The following is a 25,659-nucleotide window of genomic DNA, read 5'->3' on the forward strand; positions in this document are numbered from 1 at the left end:
ACTGGCTACCTGTTGGGGGTGGTTGCATCGTTCATCTGATGGTAGACCCGCACGGTCTCCAGCCCGACGACTTCGGGACCATATGGTGTGGTGATGCCCAGGCGCTGTCTGAGCACCAGATGACTCCCAGATCCTGAACCTGGAGAACTTCTCCTTTGTCTGCTGGAGCTTCTCGGGTGGCAGCCGTCTGGGTCTAGCGTGCAGCGGGGGGCCCTGTGTGGTGATGTGGTGGAAGACCCTATGCTGGGGCAGGGCGGTATTGAACCGTGGCTCTATGATGGCAGGGCATTCGTGGAGGATCTCGTCGAACTTGTCCCCGACGGTGGCTATGGTGGCGATTTTGGGCCTGAGGTCTTATGCTGTGTCCAGTTGGGTGGAGTGGAATGTTCAAGCGTTGACCAGCCTTTTGCCCTTCATGTCAACCAGTAGGCTGTGAGCTCTGAGGAAGTCGGCCCCTAACAGCGCGGTGCCCACAGAGGCTAGGACAAACCTCCAGTGGAACTTCTCCTTCCCCATCTGGATCCGTCCCCTGCGGGTGCCGTAGGTCCTGATGGTGGAGCCATTGGCCGCCCATAGATTTGGACCTTGAGATCGGGTGCGAGTCTCTAATGCTGTGGGGGAAGGACGTGGAGCTCAGCCCCTGTGTCCTCTAGGAATCGGCGGCTGGTGGATCTGTCCATCACATGAAGGAGGCTGCTTGTGTGGCCAGCTGTCGCAGCCATCAACGGCGGCTGCCCTGGTCATTTGCCTGAAACCTGCAGGGCTGGCGGCACTTACGGGCATGCGCTCCCCAGCTCTGGTGGTAGAATCAGCAGGTCGACTGGCCCTCCTCTGGCTTGGTAATGGGAGCGGCTTGCGGTCGGCTGGCTCCTGGTCATGCCACCTCGTTGAGGACTGCCTCATTCTCCCTCTTCGTGTACCAAAGGGCATCCGCATGGGCTGCTGCTCTCCTCGGGTTCGAAAAGTCTTCATTAGTGAGGAGCAGTTGGATGTCCTCCGTTACCTGTTCCAGGAATATCTGGCGGAAGAGAAAACAAGGCTTGTGGTCTTCCGCCAGGGCCAGCATTTCATCCATCAGCGCTGACAGACTACGGTCCCCAAGCCCATCTAGGTGGAGGAGCCTGGAAGCCCGTTGCTGGGGAATTAACCGGAAAGTTCCAAGCAGCAGGTCTTTGAGGGCGGTGTTCTTGCCTGTAGTCGGGGGGTGGTGGATGATGTCGTTCACCCTCGCTGTTGTATCTTGGTCCAGAGTACTCACAACATGATAGAACATCGTGGCATCTGAGGAGATGTTGCGAGTTGAAATTGTGCTTCTGCCTGCCCAAACCACGTTCTCGGTCGGTGGGTCCAAAAGGGGGAAGCTTAATGAAGACAGCGTTAACCTCTGCTGAATCCATGGTGTTTTGAGTCCAGAAAAATGTCTGGGCTCATCAGGGTCACCACTGTGGCGGTGTGAGTAGTGGAAGAAACACAGCCACCACGTTGAGGGTCATTAATGACAGATTTTATTCAAATTCAGCGTGCCCCTTTAAGGGCAGCATGAGCTCAGTCACCTGGTGTATTGTGACAGCATAATTGCTGCCCAGGGTGTGCGTTGGAAGGGATGCTGGAGTCAGAGAGAAACCTCTGACGACGCCATTTCCCCATGGCTGCCCCACCACGTGGCAATACAAGCGGGGCCAGTTCGCCATGAGGATGTGCGCCGCCACAATATAAACATATGTTTATGCAGTCGGGAAATTCGAGGTAGTTAGTTCTAGTAGATTATTAGTTCAGCGCAACACTGTGGGCTGAAGGGCCTGTACTGATTTGAGATTTATTGTCAGAGTACATAGATGACATCATATACAACCCTAAGATTCCTTTTTCCCGCGGATGCGTCAGAATTACCACTAATTAGTAGTGCAAAAAATAAACTATATACAGCGTAACACATGTAAACAGAGAACAGAAAACAAATATAAACAAATTGACTGTGTAATACAGAGAGAACAAAAAGAAAATCAATTAAAGTGAACAAGATGGTGAAGGGGTAGCAGCTGTTCCTGAACCTGGTGGCACGAGTGTTGTGGCACCTATACCTCTTTCCTGATGGCAACAGCGAGGACAGAGCTGGATGGTCTGGGTCTTTGATGATTGCTGCTGCTCTCCAAAGGCAGCGTTCCCTATAGATGTACTCAATAGTGGGGAGGGTTTTGCCTGTGATGTACTGGGCTGTGTCCACTACCTTTTGGAGGGCTTTACGCTCAGGGGTTTCCATACCAGACCATGATGTAGCCGGTCAGCACGCTTTCCACCATAGCTCTGTAGAAACTGTGTTTTAGATTTCCATATTCTAGGTTCAATTATTTGGTGGGAAAAGAAGGGAGAATGGCAGAGACAGAGACAAACATACATAAGAGCAAAGGCAATCATTACAGAATGGGAGAAAGAGTGGGAGGCAGGGGTTAACAACAATGGGAAAAGATAAGAGGAGACACTAGAGAGGTAGATGTTGCAACCTGAAGCTAAACAATCTGCTGGTTCATCAATGAGAGTAACGGATGTTCGCAATGATAAAGTAAGAGGCACCCTCAAGTGTGAGTGCAGACTTAATCCAGAGAATCCAAGAGCTGCAATAGAGAGGAAAGATGAAGCACGAGGCAGCAACGGTGAGAGGGGACAGAATGCAGGGCTGTGGCGGGGGGGGGAAGAGGGGCACGAGCGCAGGACAGGGGAGGGAGGCATAGGAAGCGACACAAGAGAGAGGAGATGGGTCAGTGACGGAGAGAGGGGGAGAGACTGTGGAACAGCAACGGGGAGGGGGAGGACGGAACGATAGGAAATCACGGGGAAGAGGAGGAGAGTGCCACGGTCAGCAATAGGGAGGGGAGGGGAAGCGGGACAGTGGCTGGGAGAGTGGATGGCGCGGAGCAGCGACGGGGAGAGGGGAAGGAGGGTGTGTAACAAAGGGATGGGGGAGTGATGAAAGAGCCAGTGATTGGGCAAGTGAAGAGACTGTGAAGTGTAGCATTGGAGAGCAAGGAGTCAAAAGAGAGTGGTAGGGAAGAGAAAGAGATAGAAATATGTATTGATCAGCAGGAATGTGCCTGGGGAATGGCCCAATTTCTCTTGGTATGTCAAGAGAAGTTGAGCCAGTTGAACAACCAGATTCATCCACTTTGATATTGAGAGATTCACAGCTTGAGTTCTAACAAATCACTTGTGGAACTTTGAATTTGGATCAACTTTCCTGACTGTAGCACGTGAAAATTTATTTCTATCAGTCACATTCTGGAGTTTCTCATCCAGAAAATAAAGTTATATACATGAATATAACAACATATTTGATTATTAGCATAGGATTGCCATGGAGTGCTTAAGAGGTCTATAATAGAAGAATGTAAATATTAAGGATTATCAGACGAGTTCAGGTCATCACACAAATCAACCTCCTCGAGTCTGTACCTACTGCTGTTAACGTACTAAAGGACCAAACATAGTCTGGTCACAGTCTCTCCTCCTGCCTTCCATTGGGCTGAAGATATACGAACGTGAAAACACGAACATCCAATTTTCAACAACAGTTTCTTTCTGCTATTATCAGACTCGCAAATGGATCTCACATTGGTTAAAGATGATGCCCTTGCACTGATTTAAATGTACTTTTCTCTACATTTTGCTTTCTAACACTCTACTTGTTAAACTTGACTGGATAAGACACAAAACCAAGCTTTCCATTGTATCTTGGTACATATGACAATAAACAAATTCAACTCAAATCAAATAGTTGAAACCTACCAACAGATTTGAACATGATCAGAATTTTAAATTGGATCATTGTAGTGACAGAGCCGAAGAATTTTCCTTTGAATCATTCAAAAGTATCGTTTAACAATGTTTAACAGTACAATTGGAACAATGATTAACTTAGTTATTTTTTCAAAAGTTTGATTCATCATAATTATTGTTAAACACTCCATTGTCATATCATAAAACAGATAAAATAGATAGGCAGCAAATCTTTTGGAGGTAGTTCATGAGAGAAAATTAATTGGCTGCATTCACCAAGATACCAACATTTTTTTAGAGCAGTGTACCAACTATGAATATGAAGAAGAGTGTGTCTTCTGTTGCCACAAATACAAATGATCCAGTGCTAAAGGGTTGACATATCAGCAACATCAGTCACCAATTTAAAATTCAGTTTATGATAATACTAATTCATGGAGTCTGTGCTGGGAAAAAGCAACAGAAAAAGCAAAAGCACAGTAACAGTCTATAAAATGATCTCTCATTTCTCCTTAGTGGGTTCAGACATGCATGGCTAGAAATTCAATGACATTTTGTTTTTTTTTCCCAACTGAGTGAGACCAGAGCAAATCGCATTTGTAACCAAGTCCAGGTCAAATCACATCAATTCAATTGCACACCACTGAACCCATGTTCATTTTAATAGCTCACGTGATGATGTAATTCTCAATACACATCCTCGAAACATTGCAAGGAATATGGACTATGTTGTCTTGCAGCTGGCTCTTGGAAGCTACACCCAGAGCAAAATTATCTTAATCTCACATGTCTGCAAGACATTAAGAATCTCAAATGATCTCCATTGCCCCAAACTCTCTCCCTCTTGTCTCCTTACTGAAACTTGAGAGCACCATCTTGATGCTGGTTTCCTATCAGCACCACCTGCTTCCCCCACATCTGCAAATGTTGGTTGTCCAACCCCTTTAACTCTCGGCAGTATTGGGGAAATTGCTCAGCTGGAAGCATTGTCAATTTCATGTCAACTCACCCACCAGCCCCTTACTGTTCTCTACCTAACTCAACCATGTCTGACTGGATAGCTGGTTAATCCCCTGTGTCTGATATTGCATGGAACCACAAAGCAACCATGTTTCAAGCTACTTTTTGTTTTGCAAATGATCTGCCACATGTAGATCAACATGCCCTGCTGAATAACAACAAATGAATTCTTTGATGCTGCAGCACATTAGGGTACTTTAAAATATTTAAAGTAATAATAATAATAATTACTCCAGCTTCTTACCTGTAATGAATAGACTCTGTTGGTGTGTCCCTGTAATGTATGCAGACACGTTTCTGTTTCAGGGTCCCACACCTTAACCATGAAATCATAAGCCCCACTAACAACTCTTCGTCCATCATATTGTACACAACGCACTGCTGCTACATGTCCCATCAACACATGTAAGCACTGTCCTGTTTCAATATCCCAGACACGAAGTGTGGCATCTCGAGATCCACTCACAACTCTGAAATGTTAAATAAAATCCGTTGCATTAGGCAGCTAAAGATGAAATTAACAAAATGTCAGTTTTTTTTTCAAAATACAACCAATATTTCAGAAAACTTCTCGTTGATTATGTGTTTAATCAATACAACTTGGAATATCTTGAAATATTGTCATTTTTGCAATTAGCATCACAACCTTACCTATTCTCATGGAGGTGCATGCAACGCACAGTTGAGGTGTGACCATATAGTGTGTGAATACATTCCCCTGAATCGGCATTCCATACTTTTAATGTACGGTCAGTAGATCCACTGATGATGATATTGCCTCTCATCTGTGATGACCAGACACCACCAGTATGCCCTACTAATGTTCTTAGACACTACATACATGGAAAATAACCAAAATATTAGTTGTTTTTAATTAGAAGAAATTTATCTCAAGTATCAAAGTCTTGAAAGTTAAAATCTACAGTAAAATTATTTTCAGTACATTCTCATTTGCTTTTTTGAAAAATCTTTTTTTTTACTCTCTTGGAAAACTACGTTGTTGGAAGTTACTTTATTCAATCCTCTGAATATACAGACACTATTAAAACAATTTGAAGTTAACAAGTATATTAAATGAAAAAAATAATGTGGATTAAAAGTGGTGAAATTAATGCCATGAACTAATTCCAGCATCCACCTTTAATACACATTCTGAATCTTACTTTCAAACAAATAATGAGTCCATAACCTATGGGTGGCAGTTAGCTTAGTGGTTAAATTAATGTGAGATACAGGTTTGAATCCAGCGCTGTCTTTAAGGAGTTTGTACATTTTCTCAGTGCCTGTGTGGGTTTCCTCCCACCTTTCAAAATGTACAGGGGTTGTAAGTAAATTTGGGTATTTTGACGTCACAGGCTCATGAGCCGAAAGGGCCTGTTACCATGCTGAATGTCTAAATTCAAAAATCTAAATAAAGAATACATGGATGAAATTTATCATTTGCATGAATTTATGGTAGTGGCTTGTGCAATGTATACAGCAGTCAAATGTTGGCTTCACTCTCTTCAGTTGAGCTGAATTTTGTAAACTGAGTACAGTGGAAATATACATGAATCCTTAGTACCATAAAAAAAATCTAAACAATCATTAACCAGTTTTCAAAATATGAGCCACTTTTTCAGTTAAATTGTGCTTCCTTAACAGAAAAGGAAATTAATTTTCTCAAACAAGATTAGTCTTAACATTGATTTTAAATTTAAATTTAGACATACAGTACGGTAACAGGCCATTTCAGCCCATGAGGCCATGCTGCCCAATTTACACCCAATTAACCTACACCCCCGGGGAAAACCCACGCAGACACGGGAAGAACGTACCAACTCCTTACAGAATTAGAACTGTTCTAATTCTAACTTTCCAATTTTCTGAACAGCTTCCTATTATTAAAACTCACAGGTACAGAATGAACTAAAATATAGAAACAGAAAACATCCAACTGGAGTCAACAATTTTGGAAAATGATCTTGGCTTGAAATTGATTCTAATCCCTCAAAACAAATTTCCAGCATTTACAAAATTTCTCTTAAGAAGTGATCAGGAAATAAGTGGGACTGAAGAAATTTACCTTTCCTGTAACAGCTGACCATACTTTCAATGTGTTGTCATCAGAGCCACTGACAATTCGATTCCCGCAGAACTGTAGGCAAGTGATTACGTGATCATCATGACCTTTTAGTACCTGCTGAGGATGAAAATTGCACATTCATTCAGGACAAATTGGGTCTAACTGTATTTCATTACAAAAATAATACATCTATCATTAATTTTTCATGTTCACCAGCTGCATATCAAAATCCAGTCAAATTCTTCATACAGCAATGTACTTGATGCATTTTTTGTAAATAAGCAAATCAAAATCTTGTTATTTATATGATCCTCTGACAGAAATCACTGCATTGCAATTGGAATTGGCAATCTTGGCTACTCTCTGCTCTCTTTCCTTCATTGCCCAGCACTCATCAAACAAAGTTATAACAGTTTGAAATTGAAATTAATACTGAAATCAGCACAAATAAAAAATAGCTGATTTTCAATCTGACAATGCAAAAGTTTTGTGGTTTATTCCTCTAACTCTCATTACATGTAGCAATTTTAAAGTTGAGGTAGCAAGATATTGCTTTGGTGGATATATTAAGGAGAGATTCCTTCCCATTGCCTCACATAGTCAGAGGCATTCTGCCAATCAGAAGCCCTCATGGACTGAAAATTTGTGATTGAGCTTGAAGTGCTCAATGGAAGAAAAAGCTTGTCTGCCAATGTATGGATGAATGATTCTGCTCCCAACGATGTGCTAAGGCAGTCAATAGGTTAGTTTGGATGATCTAACCCTATTTTCCTCATCAATACTCGAACCCATTTATACAAAATAATCGACATTATGAAATAGTTCCCAAAATTTCAGTTTCTTTAATTCTACCTAGATAGTACCTTTGGGGTCTTTAGATCTCCACAGCGCCAGTTGGTGTCTATTCTGTGTTGTCTGATGTAAGCACTTTTCCAAGGGCTATGAGCAAAGCCAGGTTTGATCACTTTTCTTCTTTTGATGGACACAGGTTCATTGATTCCTAGATAAAAATAAATTATTTCTTTTAAGAACTGATTTGCTAACAACTCAAAAGTAGAAATACTGACTTTAAAAAAGTAATTTTCCAGCAATTATGTACATGTCCACTATTATCTGTCATTCCATTTCCTTTCCAAGATTAATGAACCTGACCAATGCTAAAATATATTTCCAAACACTAACCTTCCTCTTTACATTTCTCTCTCCAAAGCAGGTTATCTTCAGCTAGTATTCTCCAATATCGGCAGGTTTGTGCTGCCTGGAGCAGGTCCTTGGGATCCAGGAATGAAAGAACATATAATGCCAGCTATAATGCAAATATGTTAAAAAATCTAGTTATTATCTTTCTGGTAAAATTCTTCATTGTGGTGGTGATTGAGCAAATAAAGCACAAAATAAACTCAACAAAAATGGTTATATTAAGGCAGGTTAATGCTGCTTTTGCACAAAATGACTGTGCATATATATTAAGTCAACCTTTGAAACATGGTTTTCACTTACGTCAAAAAGGATTAAAAAAATCTGTATTCTTGTCAGAAACGAAAACATTAATAGTTTTTATTTGCATCAATTGTTCAAATTGAAGTACTATCAATTGTGCAACATCAATTAGTAAATAAGCCAACCAAATTTAGAATGTAGCCTCATCTGAGAACCTCACCTCTTTTGGGAGGAGTGATATAAAATCTCGTTGGAACTGAGGTTCTATAACTTGCATCATGTGCTTTACTTGGGTAGGTTCACAGCTGTCAATTAATTCATCTAATGCAAGCAATCTTTCTGGTCCACTCCAACTCTAAAGAAATAAATAATCATGTTTAGTGAAAAAATACTTGCATGCATAAAAAAAATGCAATTTTCATGAATACAGAAATAATAGTGCAGTTAATGGAGGGGTTTAATACCTTTGAGGTTTTATGTTTTTAAATTCTTCCTAAATTCAATTGAAAGTACAAATTATTATGGACAGGTTAATCTTTAGTGGTAGAGAGGCTGTCCATTGGCAGTAATTATCAAATTATTCTAAAATAAATAAAATTTAGATTTTTGTTGCAATTACAATTTGCAAATACAGCAACTAAAATGACAGAGCAAGACATCCCAAACATCAGTTTTTATATTATAATCTTGCAAATCTCCACACTAGAATTGGCTATACCATTTGCTCATAAGTAATGATGGGTGCTATTAGCTTTGCCATTGTTTTCATAGTGAAATATAAGGGTCAATTAATTCAAAAGGATATTAATGCGCTGGAAGCAGGAAATGAATTGATGAACAGGATCTAGCTGCCTTTGGAACAGGATTGAGTTGTATTTTGAATAGTATTTATATGCATTTGGAAAGACAAGAACTGATTAGGATGAGTTAGCATAGCTTTGTGTGTGAGAAATAACGTCTCACAAATATGATTTGAGCTATTTTGAAAGGCGACGAAGAGAATTGATGATTGCAGAATGGTAGATATTATGACTTTGTCAAAGTCCCACATGGTAAGCTGGAACAGAAAGTTACAACACATGGGCTCCAGGGTGAGCAAGCCCAGTGGATACAAAATTAGCTTTTTGGTACGAGGCAGAAGATAGTAGGGAAGAGCTTTCTCACTTTTGAAGTCAGTTACCAGTGGTGTGCTGCAGGGATTGGTGCTTGGTCCATTTATGTTTGCCAGAAATTTAATGATTGGGATGAGAATGTAAATTACATGATTAGTAAGTTTGCAGATGATGCCAAAATTGGTGGTGTGGTGAACAGAGAAGGTTGCTCAAGTCTACAGCAGAATCTAGATAAATTGGGAAAATGTGCCAAGGAAGGGAAGATAGAATTTATCTTAGACGTGTGAAGTGATGGATTTTGGCCTGCTAAACAAGGGCAGGATATATACAGTGAATAACAGGGCCCTGTAGAATTAGTGATACCATATATTCATGGCTTGATGTACTGCCAAGTTGAGGCCTCACACAAAGTGGAGGAACAGTATCTTGTATTTTGTCTTGGTATCCTTTAACCAGACTGCATCAACATCAATTTCTCCAAATTTGTTGGTTCCTTTCTGCCACCACATTGATTTCCCTCTTCTATTTGGCTCCATTTCTCTTTTACTTTCTCCTCCCCCACCCTTCCTACCTGTCACCAACACTTCCACCCGCCCCGACCCCCTTCTCTTTCATCCTCCTATCAGAATGCATTTTTCATAGCTCCCCCTTTCCCCATCACTTCTGAGCTCTTCTTCCCCTTCTATCTGTATTCATCCATCACCTGTGTTCCACCCCATTCCACCATTTTATTCAGGCATCTGCCCAATTCTTGCTATTTCAGATGGATGGTTTTCAGCCTGAAATGTCAACTGTCTATTGCTTTCAATGGATGCTGCCTGATCCATTGAGTTCCTCCTGCAATTTATTTGTGTACTGCTCCAGTTTTCCAGTATCTGTAGACTTCTTGCTTACCAGCCTAGGGATAGCAGAATTGGTGTGGAATTTAAAAAAAAAAATCCTGATAAAATGGGGCATTATCCCATTGTGCTACTGATCTTCAATCTCCATCCAACTGCTTAGTCAGGAAGTGGGTAAGAAGATAATTCCGCTCCATTGGAGCTTTGCAAGTAATATGTTTTTTTAAAAATACTATGATCTTTAAAGTAACATGGTGTAAACAATTTTGGGAAATCTTAGATCAACCTAGCTTGTCTGGCTTCTTTCACTAGCTCACAATGAACTCTATATATCCCAAGTCCACCCCAATATTTGTCAACAGCTGATTTTATGAATAGAATAACATTTACTGGAAAGAAATGGGACTCTCCCAAAGCAAGAACTCCCAAAAGCAGCTCAAACCTCACTTTTTAGGGGTAATCAATGGTCTTTAGAAACACATAATTACCATCTCACTCCACAAATCCTGCAGTCAGATGAATAATCTTAGCACTGAAGTCCAGGTCTAATTTTCCAGAAAAATTTAGCTGACCTTGAAGCATTTGAGAAGGGCATCACAAGTTATTTTTCAAATTAATTTTCAGTCTCTGGTATTGCTAGGAAGACCAATATTTTTGGCCAATTCCCAAATACTCTTGAAAAGATAATGGTGAGATGAATCACTAAAGTTATTCCAATGAAGATATTCCCACAGTACTGTTGGGAAGGGAATTTCTGAATACAACAACACTGAAGAACTGGAAACACACTTCCAATTCCGGATCGTGAGCATATTGGAGGAGAACCTATTAGTATTGGTTTGCTCCATTCCATTTGTTCACCTTGGTGGTAGAGCTGATCAAGGTGGTGAATAGGGTTTTGGTCAAGTGGTTTGCTTTGCCTCAGATGACCATGGGGCTCTTGAGTGTCCCACACACTATAAGCTTTATAGCTGCTGGAAAAGGCTTTGGAGAGTCAGAATATCTAGCCCCGATCAGCTTTTATAGTAACACTATTTACATGATCAACTCACTTAAATCTTTGGTCAATGGTGAACTCCACAGGTCTTGGTATTAGTAATAACATTGATTGAACATCAAATGGAAATAATATCAAATGGACTTTTTGTTTATGTTCAAAAGTTTCTTGCATGGTGTCAGGGGACAATTACCCATCTTTTATCCCATGCCTGATTTGTTCGATCTTTCTGTGTGCAGGCATTAACTGTGTAATTTGCCTAAGAGGTTGTGAGTGGAATGGAATATTGTGCTTTTTCAATCAACTTGCCCATGTCTGATCTTATAATGGAAGGTCACTGAAGCAGGTGAAAATAGTTGGGTCCTAGATACTGACTGGAGGAAAACATGCAGCAGGGATATTCAGAGACAAGGATACTTAGCCTCCAACAAGCACAGCTATCTTTTGTTATGTGAGAATTTTCATCAGCGCACTCAGTCTGATCATCCTCCAAAATCACTTATCCACCTCTCATCATGGGCTACTTAATATTACTTATTTGTTTGTTTTCCATTTGTATTTGTACATTGAAGCCCGTTACTCCCAGTATTACGGTTGATTCACTCAATTGCCTGTTTTAGGAAGCCATTTAAAGGAGAAATGAGAGATACAGAAAGATAGTTGAAGTGTGATGAAGGAATCTAGAGTCTTGGCAACTATTGGCACTGCCACGTTACAGGGTCAGTACAAAATCAGGGTTCCAAAATTGGAATATGCAGAAATTCTGGAGGGTTGTGGGACTGGAAGAGATTAGAGATAGACATGGGTGAGGCCATAGAAAAGAAAAATTAAAACAAACATGAACATTTTAAAACCAGTACTCTAACCAATAGCTCGGTGGTTAGGGGACTGGTCTTGTAAACCAGGGGCCGTGAGTTCGTTCCTCGATGGGGCCTCATTTCTGTGAGGGGCACTGGACAAAATGGCGACACTCTGTCTTCCTTATGGGAGACAAAGTTAAAGAATTTCATGTAGGACACATTCTTAAAAAACAAATGTGGTATTATGTGACAATAATGGAACCTTTACCTTTAATCAACAGCTAAGACATGCAGGACAGGTAGCATCAAGACAAGGTGGAGTTGGAACATTGCAGAGGTATAAAAAAATAGTTTTAATGAAGGTAAGGTATGTAGTTCAGATCTCACTAGTCAAATATGATATCAACATATATGATTCAACTTCAGAAAATAACCAGGGAAGAAGATGGAATCAATCTGCAGGGAACATGGTATATGGCAGGGATCAAAGAACATGGCTTTTATGTTCCCAGTATTTAGTTGAAAGATACTTCTGGTGATATTGTTAAAAAAGAACCAAGGCAAGCTCAAGGAACAACTCCTCATCTTCTGTCAGGGCATGTGCATCCTTTTCACCAATATCAGGATCAGATCAGTAACATATTATAGAATCATAATAGCTTATCAGATCCCTCTGCCACATGGCAATTTTATCAGAGAAATTTTATCCACACTTTGAAGCAAAGGAGACTATTTTTCTTCTTTCTGATGGAGTCCCTAATCTGAAACATTAGCTGCTTTTCTTTTCACAGATGGTACCTGACCTGTTTGCTTTTTGTAGCATTTTCAATTTTCATACTGTGGCGACTCACAAGGCAGGCGAACCACCCCTGCTTGTAAGCCACGCAGCGGGGCAGCAGGCCAAAATGGTGCCGACGGGGGTTTCCCTTCCTTCCAGCTCGGGGCTCAGAAACCCGCACTTGGGGACCACGTGACGCCTGGATGACGTCAGCGCCCTCCAGCGCAGTTCTCAGCCAGGTCCGGGCTGGGAGTATAAGTGCAGCCCACCAGCCTGCAATAAACTAGTCTGCTCACTGAGCTCAACCTGTCTGGTTGCGTGTGTTATTGCAGAAGCAGTGTAGCTGCCGCTACAATTGGTGACCCCGACTGGTTCAAACGTCTTTGAACCCATTATGAGCGAGCCTGGATCAGCGCTATAGCCGTGAAACTGCCTGAATTCTGGGTTCAGGAGCCGGAGACCTGGTTCGTCCATGTGGAGGCCCAGTTTCATCCCTGCCAGATTTCGTCCGACACGACCAAATTCTACCATGTGGTCGCTGCCCTGGACCAGGCCACCGCTAGACGCGTGCTGCACCTTGTTCAGCACCCACCTGCCGAGGACAAGTACAAGACCATCATGTGAGTGCTTACTGGGTCCCTCGGACTATCCAGACACCAGCGTACTGCTTGGGTGCTGCACCTCGACACCCTGGGAGACAGGACCCCGATGGAGATCGTGCTAATGGGTGAGCACACCAACTGTCCACTTTTCGAGCTCATTTTCCTCGAACATATGCCCGGGGACATCCACCCAGAAGGCCCAAGAGCTATGACTTGCACAATTCTCGGAAGGTTCAGTGGTTCAGCAGGTCATGAGGCACGGGCACGACCACGCCAAGCACGCCCCTAGTGCTGTGGTAGAGCACCTGGCCCCTGCAGGGGCCCCCAAGAGCATAACCAAGGCCACAGCATCCCCTTCAGGCCTTTGCTTTTACCACCAGCGCTGGGGAGCCAAGGCTCGGAAGTGTCGTCAGCCCTGCTCGTTCCAGCGAAATGAGCAGGCCAGCCACTGTGAATGGCTGCGGCGGCTGGCCAAGGACGCAGCCTTCTCTACCTGTGGGACTCGGTCAGCAGCCGGCGGTTCCTCGGTAACACTGGAGCCCAGATCAGAGTCTTAACGGTCACGGCCATTGAATCCAGGAATCGACCTTGTGGACCTCCCCTCCATGCGGCCACGCAACGGCAATCCGGATGTATGGAGACAAACAGTCCACTTCCAGATCGGCCAACAGAATTTCACATGGAGGTTCACCATCTCATCCCTCCCGACTGCCATCTTGGGTGCAGACTTCCTCCTCGCACACGGGCTTCTGGTGGACATTTGAGGTAGGCGTCTAGTGGACGCCCGTACCTTTCAGGCCATTCGCCTCAATGCCTCCCGCTCAGAGCAACCGCAGATGGCCACCATCAGCACGCCAAAAGATGAGTTCCAGCAGATCCTGGATGAGTTCCTGACACTCCTCAAGCCACAGTTCTCCGCTGCCTCGTCGTGCCACGGGGTGTTCCACCACTTGCCCACCCAGGGCCCGCTGGTTCACGCCAAGGCAAGCCGACTCCCTCCTGACAAGCTCCAGGTAGCGAAGGAGGAGTTTTGGCACCTGTTGGAGCTGGGGATCATTCGGCGGTCCAACAGCCCGTGGGCCTCGCCGCTCCACCTGGTCCTGAAAGCCTCCGGCGGTTGGCGTCCCTGCAGAGACTATCGATGGCTCAACGAGGAAACTGTTCCTGACCGTTACCCCATCCCTCACATCCAGGGCTTTATGGCCAACCTGCATGATGTGAGGGTCCTCTCCAAGGTTGACCTGGTGCGCAGATATCACCAGATCCCAGTGCACCCTGTGGACATACCCAAGATGCTCATCATCACCCACATTGGCCTGTTCGAATTCCTAAGCATGCTGTTTGGTCTCAAGAACACCGCTCAGACCATCCAGAGTCTCATGGACTTGGTGGGCAGGGATTTGGATTTCGTCTTTATTTATTTGGACGGTATCCTTGTCGCCAGAAAGGACTGGGCGCAAAACAAGGCCCACCTATGTGCCCTTTTCTCCCGGCTGGCTGACTTTGGCCTTACCATTAACCCGGTCAAGTGCCAGTTCGTGAAAGAGTCCATGCAGTTCCTGGGTCATAACATCATGGCCTAAGGAACCACGCCCGCCACTGCGAAGGTTGCCGCCATCAGGGAGTTCCCACGCCCGAGCAGCCTCAAGGGGCTGCAGGAGTTCGCGGGTATGGTCAACTTTTACAACCGCTTCATCCCGGGAGCTGCGCCCATCATGCAGCTGCTGTTCCCCCTCATTGTAGCCAAGCACAAGACGCTTGCTTGGAACCCAGAAGCCTGCACCGCATTCGAGGGCACCAAGGACACCCTCGCAAAGGCCGCCATGCTCGACCACCTGCATATGGCACTCTCTGTCGATGCCTCTGCCACAGCTGTCGGTGCCGTCCTGAAGCAGCAGGTGAATAGGCATTGGAAGCCGCTAGCATTCTTCAGCCGTCTGCTCCACCCGCCGGAATGTAAGTATAGTACCTTCGACCGCGAGTTACAGGGCATGTTCCTGGCGGTGTGGCATTTCTGCTATTTTTTGGAGGGGAGGACTTTTACCATCCTCATCAACCACAAACCCCTCACCCAGGCGCTTGCGATGGCAAAGGATCCCTGGTCGCCACCAGCGTCACCTCTTCTTCGATTTGGAGTTCACCACCGACATTTGGCACAAGGCAGGGAAGGACAATGTGGTTGCCGATGCACTCTCGCGCCCGGCCATCTGCGCCCTGACGCCCGGCCTCAACTTTGACCAGCTTGCACAGGTCCAGGAAGCTGATGAGGAGACGAGGGCCTTCAAGACCGCATTACCGGCCTATGGTTCCGAGACCTCCCGACTCTTGAGAGGCGAATGCATCATCTTGTGCTATATCTCCTTGGGTATCCCGTGGCCAGTGGTTCCGCAGCAGTGGTGCAGGCAGGACTTCCGTCACATCCATGACCTTCACATCTGTACATCAGGTCCACGGTCCAGATGGTGACAGAACAGTTTGTATGGCAGGGGCTGCGGGAGCAGATTGCGGGTGGGCCAGAACATGCACCCATTGGCAGACGTCCAGGGTGCACAGGCACACCAGGGCGCCCGTACAGGAATTCGAGCATTTCTGGGAACGGTTCAGCCACATTCACGTGGACGTCACCGGGCCCTTATCCGTTTCCCAGGGCAATCATTACCTGTTTACGATGGTGGACCGCACCACTTGCTAGCCTGAGGCGATCCTGATGCCGGACGCCTTCACCGACTCTTGGTCCCGAGCCCTGTTGCATGGTTGGGACGCCTGATTTGGCGTCCCGGCTCACCTCACCAGCGATCGGGACGCCCAGTTCACATCTGCGCTCTGGGCACAGCTCACAAACAGGTTGGGGATACAGCTACACCGCACCATGGCCAACCACCCGCAGGCCAATGGACTGGTCGAACGTCTGCACCGCCACCTTAAGTCGGCGCTCATGGCCCACCTCACTGGACAGACAAACTGCCTTGGGTGCTCCTGGGCATCTGCTCCACTCCCAAAGAAGATCTGCAGGCGTCATCAGGTGAGCTGGTCTACGGTGCGCCGCTGGCACTACGTGGTGAGTTTGTCAACGTACTTCACAATCCCCAGCGGTCGCCGCATGAACTACTTCCTCACCTCAGGACACACTTGGACTCCTTCGAACCCCCACCGCTACCCAGGCATGGCACCCACCCGACTCACGTTCTTGGCGACCTGCTTTCCACAGAGTTTGTTTTCGTTCGGCGGGGCCCGACCGCGGCACCTCTGCAGCGACTGTACGAGGGGCCATACAGGGTTATACAGCATTCCAGCTCAACGTTCATGCTGGACTTGGGCGGCAGGCATGAGCTGTTTACCATGGAGAGGCTGAAGCCCACCGAGCCCGTGGTCGTTGCCCAGCCCAAGAAGCGAGGCCACCCGGCAAAAAAGGAAATTAGCGCCGGTTCTGGGGTGGGGGGGGCTCATCACAAGGCAGGCGAACCGGCCCCACTTGTAAGCCACGCGGCGGGGCAGCCAGCCAAAATGGCGCCGTCGGGGGGTGTTTCCCTTCCTTCCAACTCGGGGCTCAGAAACCTGGGCTTGGGGACCACGTGATGCCCGGGTGACATCAGCGCCCTCCAACGCGGTTCTCAACCAGGTCTGGCCTGAGAGTATAAGTGCAGCCCAGCAGCCTGCAATAAATTATGATCACTTGACCCAAAATGTTCCCCTACACCATGTTTACCTGCCCTGTCTCGTTCCCTAGTAAGAGATCCAATATTGCACACACTCCAGTTGGTACTTCTATCTTGATTTAGTGTTATGATTCAATGTATGCTATTGTATACTGCTATCAGATCTCAGAAAAACAAATCATTTCTGATAAATGCATATTAAATTTTGGACTTGTGTATATTGAAGACTAGTGGAAGTTTATTTGCCCTCCATTTGATTCATTTTCTAAAAAATGTAAGATAAGACAGTGTGACTTCATCTGTTTCAGATGTGAAGTCAAACTTGAAAAACAAATAGCTCTGTAATGACAATAAACAGCATTCTATCTATATATAAATCAATGTCTACCTTTAAAATGAAACTATTTTCTCTAATGAATAGCAACTATACACATCTCAGTAACTTTGTAACAATCAAATTGCATACTGTAGTTCCCCCCCCCCCTTATCTACTGGTAATCTACTGCTCACTGAGCTCAACCCATCTGGTTGCATGTGTTATTGCAGGATTAGTGTAGCTGCCGCTACAATACCATAATAGCTCACCTATGAGTCTCGCCTGCTAGGTTGGTTCTATTAATATCATTAATACATTAGACAGACCAAGAGCTTAATGGGCTTTTAACTGCCACCATCAAGCTTTTCCACTTTTCCTATTACAGACTTTCTCTTTATTCTACGCATCTCAGCCCCAACTTTTCTCTTGCTGAAAACTTATTTGTATCTTTTTCTTTTCTAATTCTGATGGTGGGTCACAAACACAGAAAATTGACTTTCTCTTTTCATGGATGCTACCAGACCTGTTGAGACCCTCTAGTTTCTCTTTGTTTGTTTGGAAACAGTTAATGAATATGAAAACTTGCATTTTTTTTTGGGATGATGTGGCCATGTATGCAAATGAGAAACAGAAGAGGGATGAAGGATGGAGCCTTGGGGAACACCAACTTCTGGGGACTTTTTGGGTGCAGTGAGTCTGTTCATTTGCAATATTCACTGTTACACCAAATCCATTTATACAGCAGAGACTTATTAAGTCTCATCGGTAATAACATTTATATTGTGCCAAAAAATACTTAGTGGTCTGACATAACGTCAAAATAAAATTTTATTCCCTCAACCACATACAAATTATGTTGAGTATCTGCATGTAGTTTATTTTTATATGGAAAATATAAGTTTTGGGCAACAGAAAATCTGAAGCAAATTTCATGGAAAATTGTGAGCGATTTCACACAAATTGCAAGCAGACTCAAACAATTTCCATATTCAATGGTCCCCCCCTTATCTGCAGTTTCAGTCAACCATGGTCCAAAAATATTGAATTGAAAATTCCAGAAATAAATAATTCTTAAGTCTTAAATTGCATGCCATTCTGAATAGCATGGTGAAATCTTGAGCTGACCCGCCCAGGATGTGAATCATCCCTTTGTCCAAAATATCCTTGCTGTATACACTACCTGCCCATTAATCACTTAGTAGCCGTCTCGGTTATCAGGTTGACATAGTGTATATAGCATTCGGTAGTATCTGCTGTTTCAGGAATCCGCCGGGTTACCAGTAGATAAGGGGGTGAACTACAGTATGCAATTTGATTGTTACAAAGTTACTGAGATGTGTATAGTTGCTATTCATTAGAGAAAATAGTTTCATTTTAAAGGTAGACATTGATTTATATATAGATAGAATGCTGTTTATTGTCATTACAGAGCTATTTGTTTTACAAGTTTGACTTCACATCTGAAACAGATGAAGTCACACTGTCTTATCTTACATTTTTTAGAAAATGAATCAAATGGAGGGCAAATAAACTTCCACTGGTCTTCAATATACACAAGTCCAAAATTTAATATGCATTTATCAGAAATGATTTGTTTTTCTGAGATCTGATAGCAGTATACAATAGCATACATTGAATCATAACACTAAATCAAGATAGAAGTACCAACTGGAGTGTGTGCAATATTGGATCTCTTACTAGGGAACGAGACAGGGCAGGTAAACATGGTGTAGGGGAACATTTTGGGTCAAGTGATCATGATGCCATTAGTTTCAAGTTAATCATGAAGAAGGATAGGTCTGGGCCTCTGGTTAAGATTCCAAATTAGAGTAAGGCCAATTTGAAGAGATTTTTGAAGGATCTAGAAAGTGTGGCTTGGGACAAGTTTTTTTCTAGCAAGGACATACAAAGTAAATGGAAGATCTTCAAAGGTGAAACTTTGAGAGTACAGAATTCGTATGTTCCTGTCAGGATTAAAGGCAAATTTAACAGGCATAAGGAACCTTGGTTTTTGAGGGACATTGGGGATTTGGTTCGGAAGAAGAGAGAGGTGTATAGCAGGCATAGGCAACTTGAAGAAAATGAGGTACTTGAGGAGTATATAAAATGCCAGAAAAATCTCAAGTAATAAATCAGGAAGGTTAAAAGAAAACATGAGGTTGCTTTGACAAATAAAGTGAAGGAAAATCCTAAGGGTTTCTACAGGTATATTCAGATCAAAATGATAGAAAGATACAAAATTGGTCTCCTTGAAGATCAGAGTGGTTTGCTATGTATGGAGCCAGAAGAGATGCGGAGATCTTAAATATATATTTTTGCACTAGTATTTATTCAGGAAACTGGCACAGAGTCTAGGGGAGTAAGGAAAACAAGCAGTGAGGTCATAGAACCTATACAGATTAAAGAGCAGGAGGTGCATGATGACTTAAAATAAGGGTGGATAAATCCCCAGGGCCTGACAAGATATTCCCTCAGGTCTTGGGGGAGGCTGAATGGATTTGCTGCCTGCTGCAGGCTGCATGCATCTTCTGTCATGTGGGAATGAGGCAATTCTATGTGCCAATCAACAAGTTGGGGCCTTGGATAAACAGAGCAGAACATAACTAGCAGCACTGAGCACTCACTCACTCACTCAGCATATCAGTGAGGCCAGAAGTCATTCTTCCCTTTCCTGCTCGCTCTCTCATCACAGATGTTTCTGTGATCCTCTCCCACATGCTGATTTTATTTCTGACTTATGAACAATATTCAAAAAGGAATCTTTTTGCAACTTGGGGATTTCCGGTACCATTCGTCTGTCCAATCTACCAGACTATCCTTTTGTTGAGACATTGGTGAGACCAAACACAGATTGAATGACTGCTTCATCCAACACCTAAGATCTGTTTGTGGGTCTAGACTTAAACTTCCTGCAGAGAACCATTTTAATTTCCCTAACCATTTTGACAATGATGTGTCTGTCCTTGAACTCACCCATTATCAGGGTAGGCCAAATGCAAACTTTTTAAAATATTTTTTTATTTTTCACACTGTGAACCATATCAACCAAAATATGTGCAAACGTATCTCATTAAATTTACAGTGGTCTTTTCTCCCCTTTCCCCATCCCCCCTTCCCTCCCCTCTACCCACCCCCCTCCAATACCCATAAATATTCAACATACAATACAATAAAACCATAAAACAATATTTTCACACAGGCCAAATGGAAATTTGAGGAATGACACTTCATATTGATCCTGGACAGCCTTAAACCTAATGGCATGAACATTTGATTAAAGAGGATAGTCTGACGATGCTGCAATTGTAGTGCAATATACAAAAGTGCTGGAGAAACTCAACAGGTCATGCAGCATCGATGGGAAGCAAAAGGTAATCATGTTTTGGGCCTGAGCCCTTCATCAAGGTGTTAAACATTAAAAAAAAGGCATGAATATGGACTTTTTTCATTTTATGTAACCCCCCACCTGATTCTACAATTTCCATCTCTTCATTAATTACTCTCATACTCAATTGTTTTCTCTCTCTCACTCCAACTTTTCTTCCTTCCCCCTTCCAAATGGTTTCTCCCTCAACCTGTCTCTTCACCTCTCACACCTTCTATCCTATCACCTTCTACTCCAGATTCCCCCCCCCCCTCCTCTTTATATATTCAATTTTACCTTTTTATCTTAGTCCTGATGGAGGGTTCCGACTCAAAATGTTGACCAACCTGCTGAGTTCGTCTGCTTCTTTTGAAGTCTATTATTATCCCCTTCACCATTTATCATCCATTAGAATTTGGCAGTGCCTACCAATTTGAATTTCATCCTGTACATCTATATCAGTCATTAATTAAAAACTTAAAAAGAAGTGTCCCAAGCACTGACTAGAAGTGATTATCAGCCTGAAATACTTTCAGGCCAAGACTTAATTTGATTCCACAGGTCTTTTTTGCAGGTAGCATAATTTTTCAATAATTCTTCATGATAAATACTCCATTGCTACTTTAACACATACTAACCTGGAAAGTTTTCAACCAATCCTGGAGTTCTGGAGGGGGTTGGATAGATGTGATCCGACGTCGCTGTTGCCCTTGCCCATTTGCTGCTCTCAGATCACCAAAGGTGGTAGGTTTTGCTGAACATGGAACCAGCCCAACAGTGCTGCTTGCAAAAGTAGATTATTAAAGTGAACTTTTGATTAAAAACAGAAAAATGTATCGCAACTTTGCAGATCGGAGTATCCTGGATGAAACTAGTATTTTTGAAGCAGACACATGGAAATTTGCATTTATACAGTGCTTTAAATAGAACATATCACAAGATGCTTCAATGAATTGTAATTACATAGAAAGGAAGAAGGCAACAAAGGGATCTGAAACTAAAGATAAAGATTTTACATTTGAAAGGTTTAAGGTTCAAATCCTTGGTTTGAGATGCTCTATGAGAAATAGAGTGCGGGTTAGCTCATGTTTATGGAGTTAAGATAAATGGCGGCTCAACCATTTGTTGGAATGTTGGAATAATTAGCTTTTGCAAGTTCAAGAAACCTATTGAAACCTAACAACATTATTTTTTCACTTGTGGTCACTTCAACACAAAATATAAATGTGTGTAAATCAAGAAAAAAGGAATAACTTTCATTTATGTACTTCCCAAGATATCAGAAAGCACACCAATACCCTAATTTTTATTTAAATTGCTGGTAAGGTTAGCATGCAGACAAGAATGTCCATTAATTTGCACACAGCAAGACTCCCCACAAAAATGAGAGCATAACAGTTAATATACTCAGCCTGGCACCAGAAGAATTATCCTGTTTATTTAGAGTATAACAGAAACTTTTATGCCCACGTATTGCTGCTGAAGGAGTTGTGGAGAGATCTCACAGTATAATCAAAGACTGACCCTACTAATAATGTGCAACCCCCTTTCTTACATGAGACTAGATTAAGTATTGCAGCTTGATTACGTGACTTTTACTCAACAGAAGTACCGCTCAGCAAACTGGAACACCAACATTTAGCATTATTTGTGTAAAAGTCACTCCAGTATATAGATCATCAAAATGGAGCACCCAGGAATGCTACAGTTTTGAACCAAACCTCTCGTGGACTAGAATCTCAATTACACAGCTATTATAAATGTGACAATATCTTGTTCTTGTCACACCTAAACTGAATCAACCTATCAAGAGACACTGAATTTAATTAAACCCAATGTATTAAATGCAGGCAGAACTCAGCAGGTCAGGCAGCAACACTGGAAGGCAACATTTCACTGGGACTGTCTCTAATATGGATTTTAGGCCCCAAGCATTGACTGTCTATTGCCTTCTGTGGATACTGCTTGACCAGCTGAATTGCACCAGCATTTTGTGTGTACCTCCCGTTTTCCAGCATTTGCATTTTGTTTCACTCAATTTAATTATCTGTTTAATTTATCCATTACTAAAATGTTATTTTTTGAGTGGAGCCACAGAATCAACTAAATGTTCATATTACCAGAAACAAGAATTTGAAGTTTGTGCTGCAAAGCACTGTGTGGAAGACATGAGCTCCTTCAATGTGCATTAAATACTTATTCTTTTGAAGCATCTCCAGCATTCCCAGTGGAATGATTAATATTGCCTTTTTGGATCAGAATCATTATTTTAATTTAAACAATAAAGCAGAATGAAGAGACTGGGACTTCCGAAAGAGGTCTCTAACTCTATTTCATAATTTTCATATTAAATCCCTTTAATACATTTTTAAATTAAAATAAAGTGGCATTATCTCTGCACATGATCACAGGATGTTGACACTAAATAAAGAATTTTGTTGCAGTACAACATGCTGTTAAGAATGATAAAAAATCTAAAATAATCTTCAAAATCTTATGCTAATAAAGAACCGATAAGCTTACAAATATTAAAAAGGGTTAGAACTCATGAAGAATTTACTCATCCATTTTGCACATACAATGCTCTCCATGTTTGAGTCACATTTTTTCCCTTAATTTGCCCATGTGCTTTTCAGTTTTAAATTTGTAATTAAAGTGCACATTCCAGATTTTATTCAAGGTTATTTGTATACATTATGGTTTGACCATGTAGAAATTACAGCATTTTTATACTTGGATCCCCCATTTCAGGGCACCGCAATGTTTGGGACATTTGGCTTCACAGGTGTTTGTGATTACTTGGGTATGTACGATTGCTTCATTGGTACAGCTGAAGATCCAGCTGCGCTGGATGGGTCACGTCTCCAGAATGGAGGACCATCGCCTTCCCAAGATCGTGTTATATGGCGAGCTCTCCACTGGCCACCGTGACAGAGGTGCACCAAAGAAAAGGTACAAGGACTGCCTAAAGAAATCTCTTGGTGCCTGCCACATTGACCACCGCCAGTGGGCTGATAACGCCTCAAACCGTGCATCTTGGCGCCTCACAGTTTGGCGGGCAGCAACCTCCTTTGAAGAAGACCGCAGAGCCCACCTCACTGACAAAAGGCAAAGGAGGAAAAACCCAACACCCAACCCCAACCAACCAATTTTCCCTTGCAACCGCTGCAATCGTGTCTGCCTGTCCCGCATCGGACTGGTCAGCCACAAACGAGCCTGCAGCTGACGTGGACTTTTTTACCCCCTCCATAAATCTTCGTCCGCGAAGCCAAGCCAAAGAAAGAAACAAGAATAAAATAATAAGAGACATCGCCCAAACCTTAGGATTACCAAAATCAACAGTTTGGAATATCCTTAAGAAGGAGCATTCTAGTGAGCTCAGTAATCGCAAAGGCCATGGAAAACTTCCACTATTGATGAAAGAAGAATTCTTATCATAATGAAGAAAAATCCCCAAAATGCCTGTCCAAAAGATTAGAAACACTCTTCAGGAGGCAAGTGTGGATGTGTCAATGACTACTGTCCGCAGGAGACTTCATGAACAGAAACACAGAGGCTTTACTTTTACTGCAAGATGCAAACCACTAGTTCGACACAAATAGGATGGCCAGATTAGAGTTTGCCAAGAGGTACAGTATTTAAAATAGCCTGCAGAATTCTGGGAAAAGGTCATGTGGATAGATGAGTCCAAGATTATCCTGATTCAGAGTGATGGCAATAGCAAAGTGTGGAGGCTTAAAGGAATTGCTTCTGTTGAGTTAAAGTATACCATTTCACATGAGAAACATGGTGGTGGGGGGGTGTTATGTCCTGGGCATGTACGGCTGTCACAGGTACTAACACACTTATCTTCATTGATGATGTAACTGCTGATGACAGTAGCAAAATGAATTCTGAAGTGTACAGAAACATCTTATCTACTGAAGTTCGAGCAAATCCCTCCAAAAGTCTTTGGCTGATGCTTCATCCTACAGCAAGACTATGATCCCAAACATAATTGCTGAAGCAACAAAGGAGTTTTTCAAAGGTAAACACTGGAAAATTCTTGAGTGGCAAAATCTGTCTCCCAATCTAAATCCAATTGAGCATGCCTTCCATATGCTGAAGAGAAAACTTAAGGGGACAAGTCTATGAGACAAACAAGAGCTGAAGATGGCTGCGTTAGAGGTCTGGCAGAGCATCACCAGAGAAGACACTCAGCACCTGGCGATATTTATGAATCAAAGTTATTTCAAGCAGTCATTGCAAGGGAAATGCAACAAAATACTAAGCATGACTAGTTTAATAAACATACCATTGCTATCTCCCAAATATTATAGTGTCCTGAAATTATAATATGAATGTTTACTTTCTGATGCTGCTGCAAAACAGCGAATTTCATGACTTGTTCATGACAAGAAATCCTGATTCTAAAATGAGGGGACGATGGATAAAAAGTGCTGTAATTTCTACATGGTCAAACCAAAATGCATACAAATAACCTTGAATAAAATTTTGAATGTGCACTTTAATCACATATGAATTGTTTGATTACAAATTTAAAACTGTGGAGCACAGGGGCAAATAAAGGGGAAAATAAAGAATCTATCCCAAGTATTATGGAGAGCACTGTATACCATATCTTGAGTGTTTAATCAGAGTTTTATTATTGTATCCTAAGAATATGGCAACTGAGAACATGACAGGGTAAAATATTAACAAATTTTATTTGCCAATTTTGAAAACAATCCTACTGATCTGAGAAATCAAATGATTGAAACTGTTTCCTACAAACCTAAGTCTGTATCTATGGGAGAGAATTTGTTGTCATTTCAGCACCAATTGTTTCTTAATGGATATGACAATTTCTACCCTGTGCCTCCATAATGCCAGTTAATAATTGGGCAAAAATTAGTTCAA

General features: G+C 42.7%; 1 protein-coding gene across 6 annotated transcripts in view; it reads right to left on the bottom strand.

Annotated features, from left to right (window-relative positions):
* The window catches only part of fbxw7 (F-box and WD repeat domain containing 7), a 343,484-nt gene that overhangs the window by 9,380 nt on the left and 308,445 nt on the right, over nt 1–25,659 (bottom strand). For 2 of the 6 annotated variants that reach the window (XM_069926460.1, XM_069926456.1), the window contains 7 exons: nt 21,399–21,543; nt 8,517–8,651; nt 8,039–8,162; nt 7,720–7,856; nt 6,857–6,973; nt 5,443–5,624; nt 5,036–5,261 (listed from right to left, as the gene is read on the bottom strand). In XM_069926460.1, the coding sequence (XP_069782561.1) occupies nt 5,036–5,261; nt 5,443–5,624; nt 6,857–6,973; nt 7,720–7,856; nt 8,039–8,162; nt 8,517–8,651; nt 21,399–21,543 (1,066 nt within the window). The remainder of the gene's footprint in view (nt 1–5,035; nt 5,262–5,442; nt 5,625–6,856; nt 6,974–7,719; nt 7,857–8,038; nt 8,163–8,516; nt 8,652–21,398; nt 21,544–25,659) is intronic. The other 4 variants (XM_069926459.1, XM_069926461.1, XM_069926457.1 and 1 more) reach the window with 3 other exon arrangements.

This window comes from Narcine bancroftii, chromosome 3, assembly GCF_036971445.1.
Source record: "Narcine bancroftii isolate sNarBan1 chromosome 3, sNarBan1.hap1, whole genome shotgun sequence".
In the NCBI taxonomy this organism is placed as follows: domain Eukaryota; kingdom Metazoa; phylum Chordata; class Chondrichthyes; order Torpediniformes; family Narcinidae; genus Narcine; species Narcine bancroftii.